The 18,302-nt window shown below is 59.3% G+C and overlaps 1 protein-coding gene across 2 annotated transcripts; it reads left to right on the top strand.

Moving 5' to 3' along the window:
• The first annotated feature begins 1,492 nt into the window (after positions 1 to 1,492).
• On the top strand, positions 1,493 to 13,258 carry ZNF598 (zinc finger protein 598, E3 ubiquitin ligase). Of its 2 annotated transcripts, none has more exons than XM_012743485.2 (12): positions 1,493 to 1,773; positions 7,567 to 7,679; positions 8,236 to 8,365; positions 8,682 to 8,893; positions 8,985 to 9,202; positions 9,661 to 9,760; positions 10,165 to 10,352; positions 10,518 to 10,602; positions 10,715 to 11,475; positions 11,801 to 11,957; positions 12,076 to 12,226; positions 12,325 to 13,258. In XM_012743485.2, the coding sequence occupies exons 1-12, from the start codon at positions 1,558 to 1,560 to the stop codon at positions 12,676 to 12,678; spliced, it is 2,685 nt and encodes an 894-aa protein (XP_012598939.2). In that variant the 5' UTR covers positions 1,493 to 1,557; the 3' UTR covers positions 12,679 to 13,258. The 2 variants fall into 2 exon arrangements, with proteins under 2 accessions (XP_012598939.2, XP_012598938.2); XM_012743484.2 differs by having other exon boundaries at positions 9,661 to 9,769.
• The last annotated feature ends 5,044 nt before the right edge of the window (positions 13,259 to 18,302 follow it).

The raw sequence follows: 18,302 nt of genomic DNA, 5'->3' as shown, positions 1-18,302 counted from the left end.
TATAGACAATACTATCAAAGTGCAAAAATATATGATAATATATATAATTTAAAAAAATAAATAAAAACAAAGTGTCCTTCCACTCTCTGGGTCTGTTTTGGCCTTTCATTCTGCAGGTTTTCCCCACAAACCTGGAGGGACCTGGCCTCCTGTTTCCAGTTAAGAATGAGACCTACAGTGCTGCTCCCCCAGTTCAGTGCACGGACTTCCTGCTTTCAGGGCCCTGTGTCACACACTCTCAGTGGTTCCGTGAGTGAAATTTCTCACTGGAGTCTCCCAGGGGTCTTTAGTCTTTAGGATGCTCTGAAAAAGAAAGCGCCTTCCTTCATCTTCTTTCTGTCATTCCAAAATTCGTTTATATCTTTCCCTGTCTGCTTCCCCCATCCTATTCTTTTTGTGCTGGCGGATTAATAGTTTTTTTAATCCTTTCCTGTCCGTTTAGTAGGGTTTCTTGAAGGTGAGACATCTGCATGGGGCCAGGCAATCTGATTTATTATGTATAGTGGTCCTGGTTTGCAAATGAGGACGTTAAGGGCTTTAGTGAGCCAACCAAGGCCACCAGCAAATAAGTGGCAGAACTGAATTTTTAAGTCCATTTCTGCCTGATTCTAAAGTGCAGGCTCATTTCCCCCACAATATACTGCCTCCTCTCTAAAAGGGTTCAGATCTGGACCGGACTGCTTCCTGGCGGAGGAAGCGAGTCCCGAGTGTGCCGGGCTCCCAAGGGTAGGGAGGAGGCAGCTCCCCCAGCAGCTGCAGAAACCCCAAGCCCCAGGACTCAGCCACCATCCGTTTTCAAACATGCTCGTTTGTTTCAAACATGCACGTTCCTCTGTGCAGGCTCCATGCTTGGCAGGTGTGCCCAGCAGCGAAGAGGACATGTTCCTTTCCTGCTTTCTATAGGTCCCTTCTCCAGCCGGCCGGGGCGAGACTGCCCAGGCCCGGAAGCCGGGGTCCCTCAGGGATGCAGAGGGAATTTAGGCAGGGTGCTAGGGAAGCATCGTGGAGGAGCCTGGTGGCCAGGCTTGTGTGTGCTCCAAATACAAGAGAGGTCTGGGCTGGAGAGAGATGCTGGGTTCCTAACAAGGCTTCTAGATTTAGCAAACAAAAACACAGCAAGTCCAGTTCAATTTGAATTTCAGGGGAACAACGAGTGACATTTTAGTATAAGTACAGCCCGTCGACATTTGGGCTATACTTACGCTAAAACATTATTCCTCGTTCCTCTGAAACTCAAACAGGGCGTCCGTGTTTCATCCGGAAGCCCTAGTCCGCGGAGCCCGGTGGGGGAAAGCGGGCAGGGACACGGGTCCGGCCGGAGCAGCCAGCGGGCGCGAGCAGCGCCGGACCTCCGAGCGACCGGCTCTGGCTAGAGCTCTGGGGGGGCCGAGCGAGGGCGCCGCTCTAGCCGACGCCTTGCTGGGCCGGAAGCCGCGTCGCACACTTCCGCCGGGCGGGCCCGTTGCTGGGCGGGGCGGTGACGTCTGCCCGGAAGGGGCGGGCCTGCCGGGAGCCAGGCCGCGCCGCGCCGGCCGGGAGGGGGCCGGAGCCCGGACCATGGCGGCGGCGGCGGGCGCCGAGGGGCGGCGCGCGGCACTGGAGGCGGCGGCGGCGCCCGAGCGGGGCGGCGGGAGCTGCGTGCTGTGCTGCGGGGACCTGGAGGCCACGGCGCTGGGCCGCTGCGACCACCCGGTGTGCTACCGCTGCTCCACCAAGATGCGGGTGCTGTGCGAGCAGCGCTACTGCGCCGTGTGCCGGGAGGAGCTGCGCCAGGTGCGTCGGGGGCGCCGGGGGCGGCGCGGGGGGCGCGGCAGGGCGGCGCGCCCGGCCGCCGGAAAGGGACTTTGCCTTCACGCTGTCCGGCCGCGGGCCTGGCGGCGCCGGCTCCCCCGAGAGAGGCCTGGTCGGGCCAGCTGGGGCGCGGTCCGGCCGCGGGGCGTCGGGGCAGCGAGGCAGGATGCGGCTGAGCTGGGCGGAGGACAGCTGTCTGTGGGGACGGAGCCTGGGGATTTTCCCCCCGTGCCCCCCGGGAGTTCCTGCTGGGCCACAGGAAGGGCCCTGATCAGATCGGGAACTCTGACCTCGTCTTCAGAGTTCATGCTGTAGAGGTCTCCCTTTCGCAGGAGAGGGCAAGGCGGTCTGTCCTGGAGGCAGAGGGCCGAATTCCTTCCCAGACTGGTGTTTGCATCTGTTGAGTGGCGATGACACTCCGACCTGCCCACCAGAGGGGAAGGTCTGCAGGTTCTTGGCGGGAAGGGATAAAAGTGTTAGGAAGTTGTCCTCCTCCTTGCCGGTTCCGACTTTGGGTCTAAACTCCAGAGTGCGTGCCAGACGTTTCTGACTCTATCCAGACTTGGAAGTGCTGGAGGGGTCAGAAGGCGCCGTGGAGGTTCCCCCACCCTCCCCGCAGTGGCAGCTGCTGGCTATGAGCACCTAGCTGGAGATCCCTTGGTTTCCTGTGCTTAGATATGTTTGCTTCCAGGATTGTGAAATTCCCCTGGTTCATAGAGGGCTTCTGCTGGTGACATCTGTCAGGGAATCTGACTTTGCTCTCCCTAGATGTGACGCAGAGAGAGCAGTGTTGAGGAGTAGGTTCTTTCTTTTTTGTTTTAAAGTAGACATTTGTGTTAAAGGAGCCAAAGAGATGCTGTAAAATCCTCTGAGCATTTTGTGTGTATCTACCTGTGCTCTGTTGGCAAAAGACGCTTGGAGATGCTGTCTGTTGTGGTAGAAGGAGGCAGGCCCAGACCCAGGAGAGAGCTGGGGTGCAGGAACAATCAGGGAAGCCTTTGGTCTGTGGCTTACTCAGAGGGCGCCTCCCAGCTTTGCCAGAGCCTGCCATGCCAGCCAGTCTTGCATAGCATGATGTAACTCTCCAACAGCCTGGTTTCCCAGCACACCTGTAGCTTCCTCCCAGGAAGGAAGGTGCTATGGAGGTCTTTACTTGTGAAGTCCTGGCCTCGGGCTACAGGTATCATGCAGGAAATAACACCACATATGGTTGCTATTGTCAGCTAGCCAGTATAGGCTCTCCCCCTCCTTGCAGGCCCCACAGCTTCCAAGAGCTCTGTGGCAAGGGGCTGTTGACATGAGCTGTCAGCAGGCTCCTGCTGGGGTGTGGTTTGGCACTAGTGCCCCTGGCTGAGCCTGGGCTTCCTCTGGGGCTGCCCCCCATTGCTGGGCAGCAGGAGGGGGTCCTAGGAAGTTTGATGTTTAGTGAGGAAATGCTGCCCAGCTCAGCTTGATGCCCTCCTCACCTCTTCTCTCATTTTCCTTACACTCTTTTTTTTTTTTGAGACAGAGTCTTACTCTGTTGCCCAGGCTAGAGTGCTGTGGCATCAGCTTAGCTCAAAGCAACCTCAAACTCCTGGGCTCAAGCAATCCTTCTCCCTCAGCCTCCCAGGTAGCTGGGACTACAGGCATGCGCCACCATGCCTGGCTAATTTTTCTATATATTTTTAGTTGTCCGACTAATTTCTTTCTATTTTTAGTAAAGATGGGGGTCTCACTTTTGCTCAGGCTGGTCTCGAACTCCTGACCTTGAGCAATCAGCCCGCCTCAGCCTCCCAGAGTGCTAGGATTACAGGTGTGAGCCACCACGCCCAGCCACCTCCCACTCTTGAACTTGCAGCTTCACCCTGGCCCTGCTTTTCCCCTGCACTGCTGTCTCTGTCAGGAATTTACCTCTGCCCTGCCCTCCCTTGTGGGACTGTATCTCTGTGACAGTGGGGAGGAAGGTGTGCCGAGATGCTGTGTGGAGCAGGCTGGCTTCAGTAGCTGGTTGATTCTGAACACTTTGACTGAAACCTTCCCTGTGGAGGCCCAGCCAGGGGCTGGTTGCACGGACTCAGCCTGGCCCTGCAGCTGCTGGTCAGGCGAGGAGCCAGGGCAGCCTGGACTGCCTAGCAGGTGACCCTGTTGGAAGAGAGGCAGCGGCTGCGCTGGTCTTGGTGGGCACAGCTGAGTGAGACCTCTGGGTTCTGTCCCCTCTCTGGACACGACTTTCTCATGGGTCATTTTCTGTCTTGCTCACCACCTCCTCCTCTTCCCTGGTGCTGCGGGAGTCTGAGGGGCTGCAGGCCACCTGGTCCGGCCCCATCCCCACCTCACAGGCAGGCCATCATTGGGGGAACACCGACAGCCAGCCTATGGTTACCCCAAGGTCCAGGTCAGGAGGCTGGACTTGCTGATTCAGGTCATGTTTTTCTACTGTTAATGTCCCTTCCCTGTCACACCATGGTCCTGGCCCACTCTGTACGATTATCCCTGCTCCTATCCCCATCTGGGCTCCCTAGATGACCCCCCCTCCCCACGGTACCTCTCCTCAGGCCTGGGCCGGCCCTAGCATCAGCTCACTCTTGCGGTGCTCACTGCTGGCACCACTTGGCACTAGATCCCTGCCCACCACAAGGCCCCAGGTGGACACTCACTGCCGTCCCGAGGGCTGTGTGGGGCTGTTGTTCCTGCGCAGGCCTCTCGTCCCACCGACCTCTCACTCTCCTTGGGATGGCCTGGCTGTCCCAGGGCTCACCCAGCCTGGCCCTTCCCCTCAGTCATTTGCCACCCAGGCACCCCCTCCTCCAGTGTCCACGTCTGGCCTGTCCTTCTGTCCTCAGACCACGGCCCCTCCCATCAGATGATCTAGAGCTGGTGTCTCCCTGCCTCCTTCCATCTGTAGCCCCAGGCCAACCCTCTGTCACTGGCCCCCACATTCCCCTGTCCCCAGCCTGGCCTCGCTGGAGTGTCATCAGGGAGGCAGGGTCTTCCTGGTGGACCCCTGCCCAGCCCCGGCCTGGCTGCCATGACCTTGTGCTCAGCCTTGTCCAGCCACGTGCCTGCCCTCACCCTCTGTGGGCAAGAAGGACACTGGCCACACTGGGTTATGCTGTTGTCCTGCTGTTGCTCCTCAGGTCTAGGGGCAGCCCTGGTCTCCTGTCACTTTTCTTCCTCCTCAGGGTCCCCACCAGCAGTGAGCGCTCTCCATGCCCAGCCCTGTGGCTCCAAGCTTGCTGCCCCTGTCAAGCAAACGCCAGCCTTGACCCTATGTTGTCTGGGGCAGTTCTTTCTGAGCCTCTCCCCCCTATGGCTCTTGTCCTTCCATGAGCTGACCCGAGGCCCCCTTCCCGATTTCCCAGCTGGCTCAGGTATAGCAGCCTGGGCCACCCCTACTAGACTGCTCAGGAGGGACGAACACCCTTGGGCCCTCCATGCAATCAGAGTGCCTCCCCACCCACTGTGCAGATGGACCCCCCCCATCCAGACTCGGCTCAGTGGGCACCCTGACACCCCTGCCCTGCGCCTGCTGCTTGCCCTCTTGGTCCTGCTGCCTCAGTGGCATGAGCAGCGCCCTTAGCATAGTGCAGCAGGCCTGGCTTCCTGGCACGTGCACCGATGCCCTCGTCCCTCTGGCTTTGGGATGCTTCAGGTCCTTTCTGCTGGCACTCTTGGCCCTCCCTGACCCCGCCTCGTCCAGATCAGTCTGCCCTCCTCCCCACCTCTCCTCTGCCCCAGCTGCTTTCTGGCCCCTTCAGAGAGGCTGTCCTGACTCAGAGTCCACCTGTCCCACCGGTGCTGTCCCACAGAGGTTTCTTACGGGCTTGCAGCGTGAGGGGGTTGGGGGATTGGGTGCCGGGAGGCGCAGGGTGGCCAAGACAGACAAGCGTCCAGTGTCCTCAGCATAGCCTGGCACTGCACTCACACAGGTGGCACTCTGAGGAGACATAGGTCAGGGGTGCCCTGGAGGTCCCCACAGCTGGGAGGAGATGGGGCTTCTCACCGAGGCCGAGTCCAGGCCTTTCTCCGCACAGCCCAGAGAGATGCCACACAGGGCTGACTGCAGCGCATGGCTGGGAGGAGGGGTGCTGAGGCGGGAGGCGGTGACGGGGGCACCCCTGGCACGGGTTTCCTCTGGGGAGGAAGTCATTCCTCCGCTGAGTCTGTTGGGCTTGGATGCGTTTTGGCAGCCTTGGGGAGTTCCCTCGTGCTGCTCTTCTGGCCGCCTTGCAGGCAGACGCCAGGGCTCCTGGATGCCCCGCCTGTGCTGCCTCAGGGAAGCCGCAGCAGGGGTGTGGCCCACTCGGTGGCAGTGAGTCCTGGGAGTCAGCTCCCCAGGGCCTGTGTGCACCTGCTGGGCCTGGGCTAGGGGCTGGCAGGCTGGGAGGCATCGCTGAGCGGGAGCTCCCCCACAAGGGCAGGTCCCACGAGAAGAGGCCAGCACAAGGCCAGGAACCTTCCCCATGTTCAGGCCTGGTGGGGAGCTGCCAGGAAGGAAGCAAGCCAGGGATGGGGTGGTGCAGCCCCCAAGGGCCGGCAGCCTCTGTGGTCCATAGGGCCTGGGAGGGGGTGAGGCGCCCGCCTGGGCTCAGCACGTGGCAGGGACAGAGGCAGGTGGCCAGATCCGTCCCGCCCAGCCTCGCCTGACGTGACAGAGGGCAAGAGGGCTCTGCTGGGCCACTGCTCTTTTGCAGGGGTAGGCGCGGGCTCCCAGCCCTCTCCCAAGCGTGTGGTGGCAGAAGTGGGGGCCGGGCTCTCCTGGCTCTCCCCAGGACCCTGTTAAAGGGGAACTAGCTTTACCTACTCTGCTGCTGGGGACAGAGTGTGGCCACCCAGCACCCCGAGCACGTGTGGGGCTCACTTTCCCAAGTTCATGGCTGTTCTGGTCCCAAATGTCCTCTTTGGTTAAGGCCAGATAGAACAGAGGTGACCTTGGCCTGACCTTTCCCAAGGTGAGGACGTCCCCTGGATGTGCCGGGGAGGCCTTGGAGCTGCGGCCATGACCGGGGCCAGTGGCCTCGCAGGACGTGGGTGGAGAGAAGACAGCCACGGGTGGGCTTGATCCCCGAGGGATGTGAGGGTACCAAGGGTCCTCACCAGAGGAGCTTCGCAGAGAGAAGGGTGTGCTGCAGGGTGAGGGAGCCCCGAGCGGGGGGAGTAGGAGCCCCAGCGTGCTGGGGACTAGGGTCTGTGGAGGGGCTGAGCAGGCCTTGCTCCCCCCCTGCAGGAAGGGACAGGAGGGTGATCTTTGGGCAGCCAGGCTCCAGCAGGTGCTGGAGACCCCTGAGAAATGGGCCTGGCTGCCGGTTTCCATGCAGCGCCCCAGGCAGTCCCCATGACAGGCAGGGAGGGGCGAGGTGGTCGGCTCAAGACGCCAGTCCTGTGGTGGCGTCATGGAAACGCAGAGGAGGGGGCGCTGGACGAGGGTGGCCAGACCTTGACGCATGGTCGCCTGATGCGTCATGGCCAGCGGCCTTCCTTACTCAGGCTGCATGGAGTGTGCCCGTCTCTCCCAGCCACCGGGAAAGCTCCCCACTGGGTGGGGCTGGGGCTGGGGCCCTGCCATGGCCACTCTGGGACTCGCCTGGCCACCTAGTGGAGAGGCCGGGTATTTCGTTTCTGTCCTCTGTGCAGCAACCCCGGGCGGGTGGTTTGGGGATGAGGAAGGGAGGCCTGGGTGCCCTGGCCACTGCCTGCCAAGGCCTCTGAGGACATCCCCTTCCTCTGACCCTCGGGTATGTGCTCAGTGGGGGGGTCCTTCTGGGCCCTGCTTACCACCCCGCTTGGTTCCAGGTGGTCTTTGGGAAGAAGCTTCCTGCCTTCGCCACGATCCCCATCCACCAGCTGCAGCACGAGAAGAAGTACGATATCTACTTTGCAGACGGAAAAGTGTTTGCCTTGTACAGGTGAGAGGAACCCTCAGGCCCGGAGTGCGAGCATCCGTGTGGCCCTTTGTGGCGGGGATGGGGCACGTGGTGTGCCTGACTTCAGGGCCAGGTGCCTACCTCGGCCTCCACGGACCAGCTGCCTGACATCGCAAGTGCCTCTCCTGTGACCAGGGTGCTCACCCTGCCCTCCTGGGGTGGCAGTAGAGATGGCAGGTGCACTCGGGAGGCACTGCAGTGGGGGACACCGTCTGCTTTTTGGGGCTCTGTGAGGAGTGCGTGAGGTCCTGTGAGTCAGGCTTTAGCTGTGGTCTGAAAACCCAACAAAGGGCACAGTTGTCACAGGGGTGGTCCCCATTTCCCAGGCGCAGCTCGCTGGCTCAGGGCTAGAGGCAGAGCTTCTGACCCAGGCCCCTGTTTGGGCTCAGCCATCGTCTCTGGGTCTCAGACCGACCCTACTCATGGCTGTACTCATGGCCTGCCCAGGGTACAAGCCTGAGGGCCTGGTGAGTGGCCCTGCCCCACATGGTGACACTGAACGTCCAGGGACAACGGGTGGCTCCCGGTGTCTCCCCAGGCAGCTGCTGCAGCATGAGTGCCCGCGGTGCCCCGAGCTGCCACCCTTCAGCCTCTTCGGGGACCTGGAGCAGCACATGCGGAAGCAGCACGAGCTGTTCTGCTGCCGGCTGTGCCTCCAACACCTGCAGGTGCGCCCCGGGGCCCCAGGGAGTCCAGGCGGGCGGCGGCGCAGGGTGGAGCCACACAGCCAGGCGGGATCGTCCACGCACTACCCCTGGTCCTGGACGGCTCAGAGGGCTTCAGGCCAGTCCCCCAGTGTCATGCTGCACCCGGCCTGGGTTGGGGGAGCTTCCCATGGCTGAGGGGCCCATCAGGCTCTTGGAGCCCGGGGCTTTGGGCCAGAGCTGGTGCTATCAAGGTCCCGCTCGCTGCTCCGTGCTGGCCCGTGGGAAGAGGCGGGAGGCTGGGATGCCCACCCTGTGCCCAGCCCCGCTCACCCTGCAGATCTTCACGTACGAGCGCAAGTGGTACTCGCGCAAGGACCTGGCTCGGCACCGCATGCAGGGGGACCCTGACGACACGTCGCACCGTGGGCACCCCCTCTGCAAGTTTTGTGACGAGCGCTACCTAGACAACGACGAGCTGCTCAAGCACCTGCGCCGCGACCACTACTTCTGCCACTTCTGCGACGCAGATGGGGCCCAGGACTACTACAGGTAGGCGGGGGCGCAGAGCGGGCCCTCCCCTGGGGCCCTGGCCAAGCGGTGGTGCTGGCTGGGCTCCCACTAACACCCCGTCCCATGCCAGCGACTATGCCTACCTGCGGGAGCACTTCCGGGAGAAGCACTTCCTGTGTGAGGAGGGCCGCTGCAGCACGGAGCAGTTCACCCACGCCTTCCGCACCGAGATCGACCTCAAGGCCCACAAGACGGCCTGCCACAGCCGGAGCCGGGCCGAGGCCCGCCAGAACCGCCAGATCGACCTGCAGTTCAGCTACGCGCCGCGGCACTCACGCCGGAACGAGGGTGAGCACGCCGCTTGTGGGCCCCAGCCTGGCCTGGGCCCCCTGGGGGGCGGGGTCCACACAGCCAGAGCTCTGGCGGCCTCAGACCTAAGTCTGGAGTCAGCTTCCCCAGCTCAGCGGCAGATGAGGATGGGGGCCACCCGAGGAGCCTCCACCTCCTCACCCATTGGACGAGTCGGGAGATCAGCACAGCAGTGAGTGTGGGGGACGCTTCCTCCCGAGGTGCCCTCATCTGATGGTCTGGGGTCCCCGGGGCTCTCCCCTGGGCCAGGAGGCTGTGACTAAGCAGCTGCTGTGACTGGGCACCCAGGTTGTAGGGGTCTGTGGCTGGCGTGGCCTTGCCAGCTGTCCGTGCCCGTCCCCCAGGCTCATGTGCCATCCAAGCCTGAATGTTGGCCTTGGTCACTCCTGCTGCCATGCCAGGGCCAGGGGCAGTGACAGGGTGTCTGTTGGCTGCAGGGGTCGTCGGAGGCGAGGACTACGAGGAGGTGGACAGGTACAGCCGTGCGAGCCGGGCTGGCACGCGCGGCGCCCAGCAGAGCCGCCGAGGAAGCTGGAGGTACAAGAGGTGGGAGGATTTGTGTGCTGTTGATCTTCTCCCGGCACCACCGGGCCAGCAGTGGAGCTGGGCGTAGCCCAGGGCTCAGGGGACTTGGCCAGAGCTTCTGGGGTCCTGAGCGTGGCAGCACAATCTGCTCAGTGTCCTCCGTGGGGAGGAGTTTCTTCGTCTTTTCTCTAGTGTTCGCCACAGCCTGTGGTTCGGGGTGGGTGAAAGGGTCTGTGTCACCTGGGAGGTCCGTGCAGTTGTGCTGGGAAGTGCTGGCCCAGCAGGTACATGCTGGGTCCCGGTGGGGCAGAGGCATCGCGTCCCAGCTGTACCCCAAGCACTAGGCCCAGCCTCTGCCCACCTGAGGCTGTGGCCCTGTGCCTTGCCCAGCCTGAAGGCCAGCCTCCCCACCCCAGGGAAGAAGAGGACCGAGAAGTGGCAGCTGCTGTCCGGGCCTCGGTGGCCGCACAGCAACAGGAAGAGACTCGCAGGAGCGAGGACCGCGAGGAGGGCGGCAGGCCCAAGAAGGAGGAGGCAGCAGCTAGGGGGCCCGAGGAGGCCCGTGGTCCCCGGCGCATGCCCCGGGCTCAGGGCGAAGGCCCAGGTGAGCCAGCACTGCCCAGGCTGGGGGGCAGGTGGCCAGCTCGTGAGGAGCTTGGTGCCCGAGACTGTCAGGCCTCTGCTGGGTGGTGGGCAGCACCCTCATGCTCCCTGATCCCCCCAGGGGCCTGTCCCTGCTCCTGACCTGTGGTCCTTTTGTTTCTTGTAGGTGCCAAGGAAACCTCAACAAATGGTCCTGTTGGCCAAGAGACCTTCCCAGGGATGGGCCCAGCAACAGGGGCTGCCCCCCTGAGGTATGTGGGGGACTGGGCAGGGTGCGGGGCACCAGCAGGTGGTGGGTGGGCGAGTGTGGCGCAGGCTGAGGCCTGGTGAGCCGCTGACCAGCTCTCCCCTTCCTGGACTCAGTGCTCTCCCGTCCTCCACACCCAAGCTCAAGGATGAAGACTTCCCCAGCCTCTCCGCCTCCACTTCCTCCTTCTCCACAGCGGCAGCCCCGGGCCCTGTTGGGCTGGGGCTGGTGTACCCTGTTCTTGCTAGAGGCAGAGGCAGGAATACCTTCCAGGAGGAGGACTTTCCCGCCCTGGTGTCCTCGGCGTGCAAGCCCAGCACTGCCCCCACCAGCCTCATCTCTGCCTGGAATAGCAGCTGTAGCAAGAAGGTGGCGCAGCCCACGCCGGCGGCCCAGCCTGCCGGTGGAGCCAGCCAGCCCACCAGGAAGGCCGGGAAGGGGAGCAAGGGCAAGAAGGGCGGCCCACCCCCTGTGGAGGAGGAGGGGAGTGGACAGCAGCTGCGCAGTGCACGTTCCACAGTCTCCACGGTCTCCGCCTCCTCCCCATCGGGGCTGGCCTCCGCCCAGACCTCCAAGGTCGGGAGAAAGAAGAAGGTGGGCTCCGAAAAGCCCAGTGCCACATCCCCCCAGCCGCTGCCCCCCACCTGCCCTGCAAAACCCCTCGGGGCTGAGCAGGCCCCCGAAGCTCCCACCAGCAGAGGGGAAGGGCCGGTTGCAATCATCAATGGACACGCAGAGGGCCCAGCCCCAGCACGGAGTGCCCCCAAGGAACCCCCTGGGCTCCCAAGGCCCCTGGGGCCCCTCCCTTGCTCCACGTCCCAGGAAGACTTCCCAGCGCTCGGCGGCCCCTGCCCGCCCCGGATGCCTCCTCCCCCAGGTGCGTGTGCTGGGCTCGGGCTCAGGCTCGTCCCTCAGGTGTCTGGGGTGGGGCCGGGGCAGCAGAGTGAGGCCAGAGCCCGTGGGCACAGACAGGAGCCCCTCCTCTCTGTGGAACAGGAGATCGTAGCACCGGAGATTGTAGGGCTGCGGGTGTGTGAGTTAACACGGGCAGGGTGTGCCGTGAAGGTGGCGTGGGCGCTGGCCCTGGGCTGCTCTGGGGGCAAGTGTGGCCCGTGGGCAGAGCCTGGCCGGTGGGCTGGGCGGCCCTAGGGAAGCTTGGCCAGCGAGGGTCAGTGCCAGGCCTTGTCCTGCCACCCCTGCAGGCTTCAACACTGTGGTGCTCCTGAAGGGCACACCACCCCCACCCCCACCGGGGCTGGCGCCCCCCGTCAGCAAGCCGCCCCCCGGCTTCTCTGGCCTCCTGCCCAGCCCCCACCCGGCCTGTGTCCCCAGCCCCCCCGCCGCCACCACTGCGAAAGCGTAAGTGCAGGTGGGCTACCCGGCCCGTGCTGCTGGGGGTGGGGAAAAGGTGCCCTCCCCCTGGGCCATGATAAAGGCTGGTGCCTCCACTGCCGCCTCTTCCTGTTCTGACCCCCAGGCCCAGGCTGCCGACTGTACAACGGGCCTACCTGGTCCCCGAGAACTTCCGGGAGAGGAACCTGCAGCTCATCCAGTCCATCAGGGACTTCCTGCAGAGCGACGAGGCCCGCTTCAGCGAGTTCAAGAGCCACTCGGGGGAGTTCAGACAGGTCAGGGGCCAGGGGCGCGGGACAGGGACAGGGCTGGCCTGCCTGTCCAGGGCCAGGCCTGAGGCAGGAATGACTGAGTCTGGCTCTCCGTGTGGCAGGGCATGATCTCTGCCGCCCAGTACTACAAGAGTTGCCGGGACCTGCTCGGGGAGAACTTCCAGAAGATCTTTAACGAGCTGCTGGTGCTGCTGCCCGACACGGCCAAGCAGCAGGAGCTGCTGTCTGCGCACGCCGACTTCCACACCCGGGACAAGCCTGCCGGCGCCAAGTCCAAGAAGAATAAGAAGAGTGCGTGGCAGACCGACACCCGGCAGACGGGCCTGGATTGCTGCGTGTGCCCCACCTGCCAGCAGGTCCTTGCTCACGGCGACGTCAGCAGCCACCAGGCGCTGCATGCCGCCCGGGACGATGACTTCCCCTCCCTGCAAGCCATCGCCAGGATCATCACGTAGCTCCCGCCGGTGTGGGCAGCAGCCGTCACACCCGTAAGCGTCCTTTCTCCTTCCTTCTCCTGGCGGCCAGGCGGCCAGGCAAGGCCCTGGGGAGCCGCCTGCTCATCCTCTCGGGCGGCCAGGCCCACCAGGGAGTCGCCAGGAAGGTCCACCCTGCCTGTCAGCACACTGTCACGCGGAAGTCCCGTGCCCTGTGTCAGGAGTGGTCTCGGTTTATATTCTCCTGCTTGTGGAGGGCACCAGGAAGGGAAGGGCTGGGGTGCAGAGACCTGTCCCTGCTGTCAAAGCCAGAGGTCACAGCGGCTGCTCCGGGCCCTCTGGAAGCTGACGGCTGCAGCACCCGTGGCCCCAGACGCGACAGTTGTGGATCCAACGGTGCTGGAGTCCGGTGTCACGCGTGTTGTGCACACAGTTGGCTGTTCCGTGATTCAAGAATGTTCAGGATTAAAAGCAGACACGAAATTGTGCTACTTGAAGTTGAATCTTTTTATGAGACAAGCTGAATCTGGGATCTCAAATTGCCTCTGGCCTTTTATAAGACAGTTTATCTTTAAATAAATTTATTTTGCAATACTGCACCTAGCCGTTGTCCTGAGCTTCTCTTGCCTCCGGAGTACACCTGAGGCTACATTTAGAAGTGTGTGGGGGGAGGGCGTCTCTAAAACGCTGTAGCAAAGTAACTCACACTCAGTTATTTGGATCTAGTCCACTGGAAGCCCCCTCTCTGCTTCAAACACAAACAGGAGAAAGGCCCTAAACACAAAGCGACATTTAAAGAAGGCAAAGAAAATGTCCCTGGATAAGAAAAAACAGATGTTTTTCTAACATAAGCAGAAGGGGCACCATGGTGAACAAGGGACGAAGCCAGTGGCCTGCAGAGGGGCTGGGCCAGAGTGGCCTGGCTGCGTTGGCACTGCCCGCCTAAAGCCAAGGACTCAGTGGCACTCAAGCAGTGTCCCCTGGGTGGTGGCTGTGCTGGGGCCTGCTAGGCAATCCTCCGTTGGGTCAGGTAGAGGTCACCTGCCTTCCCTCCACACCAGGGGAGACCCTCACGCCGCTGCCCTCTGAAGAGGATCACAAGGTTCCTGAGCAAGACCAGCTGCCCAGAAGAGTGGAGCAACCTGGGATAGTGAACATAGCTACTCATAAAGAAGAGGCGAGGCCGGGCGCGGTGGCTCACGCCTGTCATCCTAACACTCTGGGAGGCCGAGACGGGCAGATCACTCGAGGGCAGGAGTTCGAAACCAGCCTGAGCAAGAGTGAGACCCCCTCTCTACTAAAAATAGAAATTGGCCAACTAAAAATATATATACAAAAAATTAGCCGGGCATGATGGCGCATGCCTGCAGTCCCAGCTACTCGGGAGGCTGAGGCAGAAGGATCGCCTGAGCCCAGGAGTGTGAGGTTGCTGTGAGCTAGGCTGATGCCACGGCACTCACTCTAGCCTGGGCAACAAAGCGAGACTCTGTCTCAAAAAAAAAAAGAAGTGAGAACCATCATGCCACTAGGCCACACTTAAGCAGCAGCTGCGGTGACAAGCTTGGCTCCAGGTTCTTCACAAACGTCAGTCGTCACCCTCATCCTGCGCTGTGCCACCAGGCCGGCGCTGCCCTTTCACAGAACAGGAGCCCGAGGCACGGTCTGGCTGGGAGACTTGCCCGCCACGACCCGGCTGGAGCGGCCACGCCGGCCTCTGGCTTCAGTTCTCAACTGCGGCACGCCACCAGGCAGTTACGAAAAAGAACCAGCTAGGACTCTTAGAAATGGAAAGTTGAGATAAAAATCCCAATATTTGGTTCAAAGTAAACAATGCCACACAGGGGCGTCTCCCCAGGCTGTGCCAGCAAAAGACCGCGAGGACCGGGGGTTGGCCGTGATGAATCCGGTAGAGCCCCGGGAGCAGGAGGGGCAGGAGGGATGTTGGGCGAGATCGTGTCTGCTTATCCCAGCACGAAGGAAGGAAAACAACAAGCTCTAAGCAGGATACGGTGTTTTGTGGTTTTTTTTGAGACAGAGTCTCACTTTGTTGCCCAGGCTAGAGTGAGTGCCGTGGCATCAGCCTAGCTCACAGCAACCTCAAACTCCTGGGCTCAAGCAATCCTTCTGCCTCAGCCTCCCAAGTAGCTGGGACTACAGGCATGCGCCACCATGCCCGGCTATTTTTTTCTATATATATTAGTTGGCCAATTAATTTATATCTATTTATAGTAGAGACAGGGTCTCACTCTTGCTCAGGCTGGTTTCGAACTCCTGACCTTGAGCAATCTGCCCGCCTCGGCCTCCCAGAGTGCTAGGATTATAGGCGTGAGCCACCACGCCCGGCCAAAGCAGGATAAAGTTTTAAAAATTCACATCTAGACACATCAGAAGTCAAAAGAATCCTAAAAGTCAGTACCAAAAAGACAAGACAGAGAACTTACAAAGACTGCAAGCTGCACTGTGATTGTTCTCAGCAATGCAGGACAATGTAGGACGCTATGCAGAAATATCTTCGAGCTTTTTTTTTTTTTTTTTTTTTGAGACAGAGTCTCTTTCTGTTGCTCAGGCTAGAATGCTAAAAATGCATCAGCCTAGCTCGCAGCAACCTCAAACTCCTGGGCTCAAGTGATCCTCCTGCCTCAGACTCCCAGGTAGCTGGGACTATGGGCATGCGCCACTATGCCCGGCTTATTTTTTTTATATATGTATTTTTAATTGTCTGGCTAATTTCTTTCCATTTTATTAGAGACGGGGTCTCACTCTTGTTCAGGCTGGTCTTGAACTCCTGACCTTGAGTGATCCTCCTGCCTCAGCCTCCCAGAGTGCTAGGATTACAGGCATGAGCCATTGCGCCCAGCCAATAATTTATTTAAAAAAACACACGTTTACCATATAACCCAACAATTGCACTTTGGGGCATTTATTCCAGAGAAATAACAACTGACATTCACTCAGGCAAGAACCTGTCTGTAAGTGTTGCAGCAGCTCTATTTGTAATCACCAGAAGTTGGAAGCAACACAAACGTCCTTGCATGGGTGAACTGCTAAAGCAATTGTAGTGCTACGTTCACACCACGGAATACTAGGCAATAAGAAGGAACAAAGTATTGACACACACAACAGGCCGGGCGTGGTGGCTCACGCCTGTAATCCCAGCACTGTGGGAGGCTGAGGCAGGAGGATCGCTTGAACCCAGGAGTTTGAGGCTGCTGTGAGCTAGGCTGACGCCACGGCACTCTAGCCTGGACAACAGAGGGGGACTCTGTCTCAAGAAAAAAGATACATGCCACAACTTGGATGGACCTCAAGGGAATTATGCAGAGTGAATAAAGCTAATCTCAGAAGGTTACATACTGTATGATTCCGTTTATGTAATGCTCTTGAAATAACAAAATTATAGAGATGGAGGGCAGGTCAGTGGTTGCCTGGGGCTGGGACAAGACGTGGCCATAAAGGGGCAGCAGTCAGAGCTGGGTGGCGACGGAACGGCTCTGCATCTTGAATGTGGTGGTGGTTACGTGAGCTACGCAGCTGACAAAATTTCATAGACCTACAAACACGCATGCACGCACACACGCATGCATGCACACACGGGGCTCTGTACGACCCACGAAACCCTGGTAAGCTCCGTGGATCGCACCAAGGCCGGTCCCGGTTCTGATGGCGCCGCAGCTGCGCGGGGTGGTCCGACTGGGAACGCTGGGCGAGGGGCACAGGCTCAGTGTGCTGGTTGTTGTTGGTTTTTTTTTTTTTTTTCCAATTTCCTGTGAATCTATAATTATTTCCAAATAAAAAGTTTGGAAGAAAGGAATTAAACATTTGTAAAACAATGCCAAAAATAACAGGAAAGGACAAGAATATCTTGGGGATAACAACCCTGGGGCCAGGAAAGACCCCCAGACTGTGAAGAGCCAAACCATGCGGATGAAATTTACAAACACAGCATCAAAATGTAAAACTTGCACGTAACAGAGGATGACAGAAACAAGTGACAAACCAGCATGTGATAAACGCAATCTTTAAAATGTAAAATACCATAGGGATTGATGGATGCCCTCCCCCCAAAAAAGAAAAAGAAAATGTAAAATACCCGGAATATATACCCAAGTCCTACAAATCAATGAAAGACAAAAAACAGAGAAATGAATAAAGGATATGAAACAAAACTCACAGATGAAACAAAAGTAACTAGTAAACACAAGCTACATAAACACACGTGTAATCAGGAACAAAATTTAAAAACAAAAATGATAGCAGCTGATCGCCTTTGGTTCGTTTTACAAATAAGGACAATGATGCCTGGCAGGGGTAAGCGACCTGTCATGGGGCAAGAGGCAGGATTCGCACCCCTGCCTCTGGGCACTGGAGCATCTGTTCTAACCATCGCACCACACTGCCTCTCTGTAGGCGAGAACAGCCAGAGCCTGTCAGCTCTCAGGCTGGCAAAGGCTACAAAGTCTGACAACACCAAGAGCTGGCAAGGATGCGGGCTCTGGGAGCTCACATAGGCTGACGCGGGGATGCAAACACATGCAGTATGTCTCTCCAAAATAAAAGGGGCTCCAGTCACATGTGGTGGTTCACACTTGTAGTCTTGGCCTTTGGGAGGCCAAAGCAGGAGGATCACTTGAGGCTAGGAGTTTGAGACCAACCCGAGCAACATAGCAAGACCTCATCTCTACAAAAAAATTTTAAAAAATTAGCCAGGCATAGTGGTGCTGGCCTGTAGTCCCAGCTACTCAGGAGGCTGAGGCAGGAGGATCTCTTGAGCCCAGGAGTTTGAGGCTGCAGTGAGCTGTGATGATGCCACGGCCCTCCAGCCTGGATGACAGAGCAAGACTCTGTCTCTAAGAAAAATAAAAGAAAAGCACTCAGAGCCCTTGACAACCATGATCTTTTTAGAAACCCTAGCGAAACACTGGCCCTGAGCAAACCATCTGCCGTGAGGAGCAAAATGCTGCAGATACCGGTGTCTGTCACAGGGAGGCGCTAAACGAGGTTTAGTAGAGAGGAGGAAAAAGGAATGAGCCACACTTGCATGTGCCAAGGTGGATGTGGAAGGGAAAGATCAAGTGGCAGAGAGTGTGTGCAGCACGGCATGCAAATACAAACATGAAGCAACACGTTTCCTACGGCTGCACATGCCACGTTAAAGCACGTACAAAAGGCAGGTTCCTGTGGCTCACGCCTGTAATCCTAGCTCTTGGGAGGCCGAGGCGGGCGGATTGCTCAAGGTCAGGAGTTCAAAACCAGCCTGAGCAAGAGCGAGACCCCGTCTCTACTATAAATAGAAAGAAATTAATTGGCCAACTGATATATATATAAAAAATTAGCCGGGCATGGTGGCGCATGCCTGTAGTCCCAGCTACCCGGGAGGCTGAGGCAGAAGGATCACTCGAGCCCAGGAGATTGAGGTTGCTGTGAGCTAGGCTGACGCCACGGCACTCACTCTAGCCTGGGCAACAAAGCGAGACTCTGTCTCAAAAAAAAAAAAAAAAAAAAAAAAAAAAAAAAAAAAAAAAGGCAGGTTCCGCGGTTCCTGGTCGGCCATACATCCAAACGTTCCCAGATGACCCAGCAGCTCCACTCCCAGAGGTATCCCCGAAAGAACTGAAAACAAAGTAGACAGACACTCGTGCACCCAA

Source organism: Microcebus murinus, chromosome 19 (assembly GCF_040939455.1).
Source record: "Microcebus murinus isolate Inina chromosome 19, M.murinus_Inina_mat1.0, whole genome shotgun sequence".
NCBI lineage: Eukaryota > Metazoa > Chordata > Mammalia > Primates > Cheirogaleidae > Microcebus > Microcebus murinus.
This window is presented reverse-complemented; position numbering and strand designations above follow the sequence as displayed.

Coding starts and splice junctions, on each gene's coding strand:
- ZNF598 (XM_012743484.2), top strand. CDS start 1,558: ATGGCGGCGGCGGCGGGCGCCGAGGGGCGGCGCGCGGCACTGGAGGCG. Junction 1,774..7,566: donor GCCGGGAGGAGCTGCGCCAG/GTGCGTCGGGGG, acceptor GCTTGGTTCCAG/GTGGTCTTTGGGAAGAAGCT. Junction 9,203..9,660: donor GCACTCACGCCGGAACGAGG/GTGAGCACGCCG, acceptor TGTTGGCTGCAG/GGGTCGTCGGAGGCGAGGAC.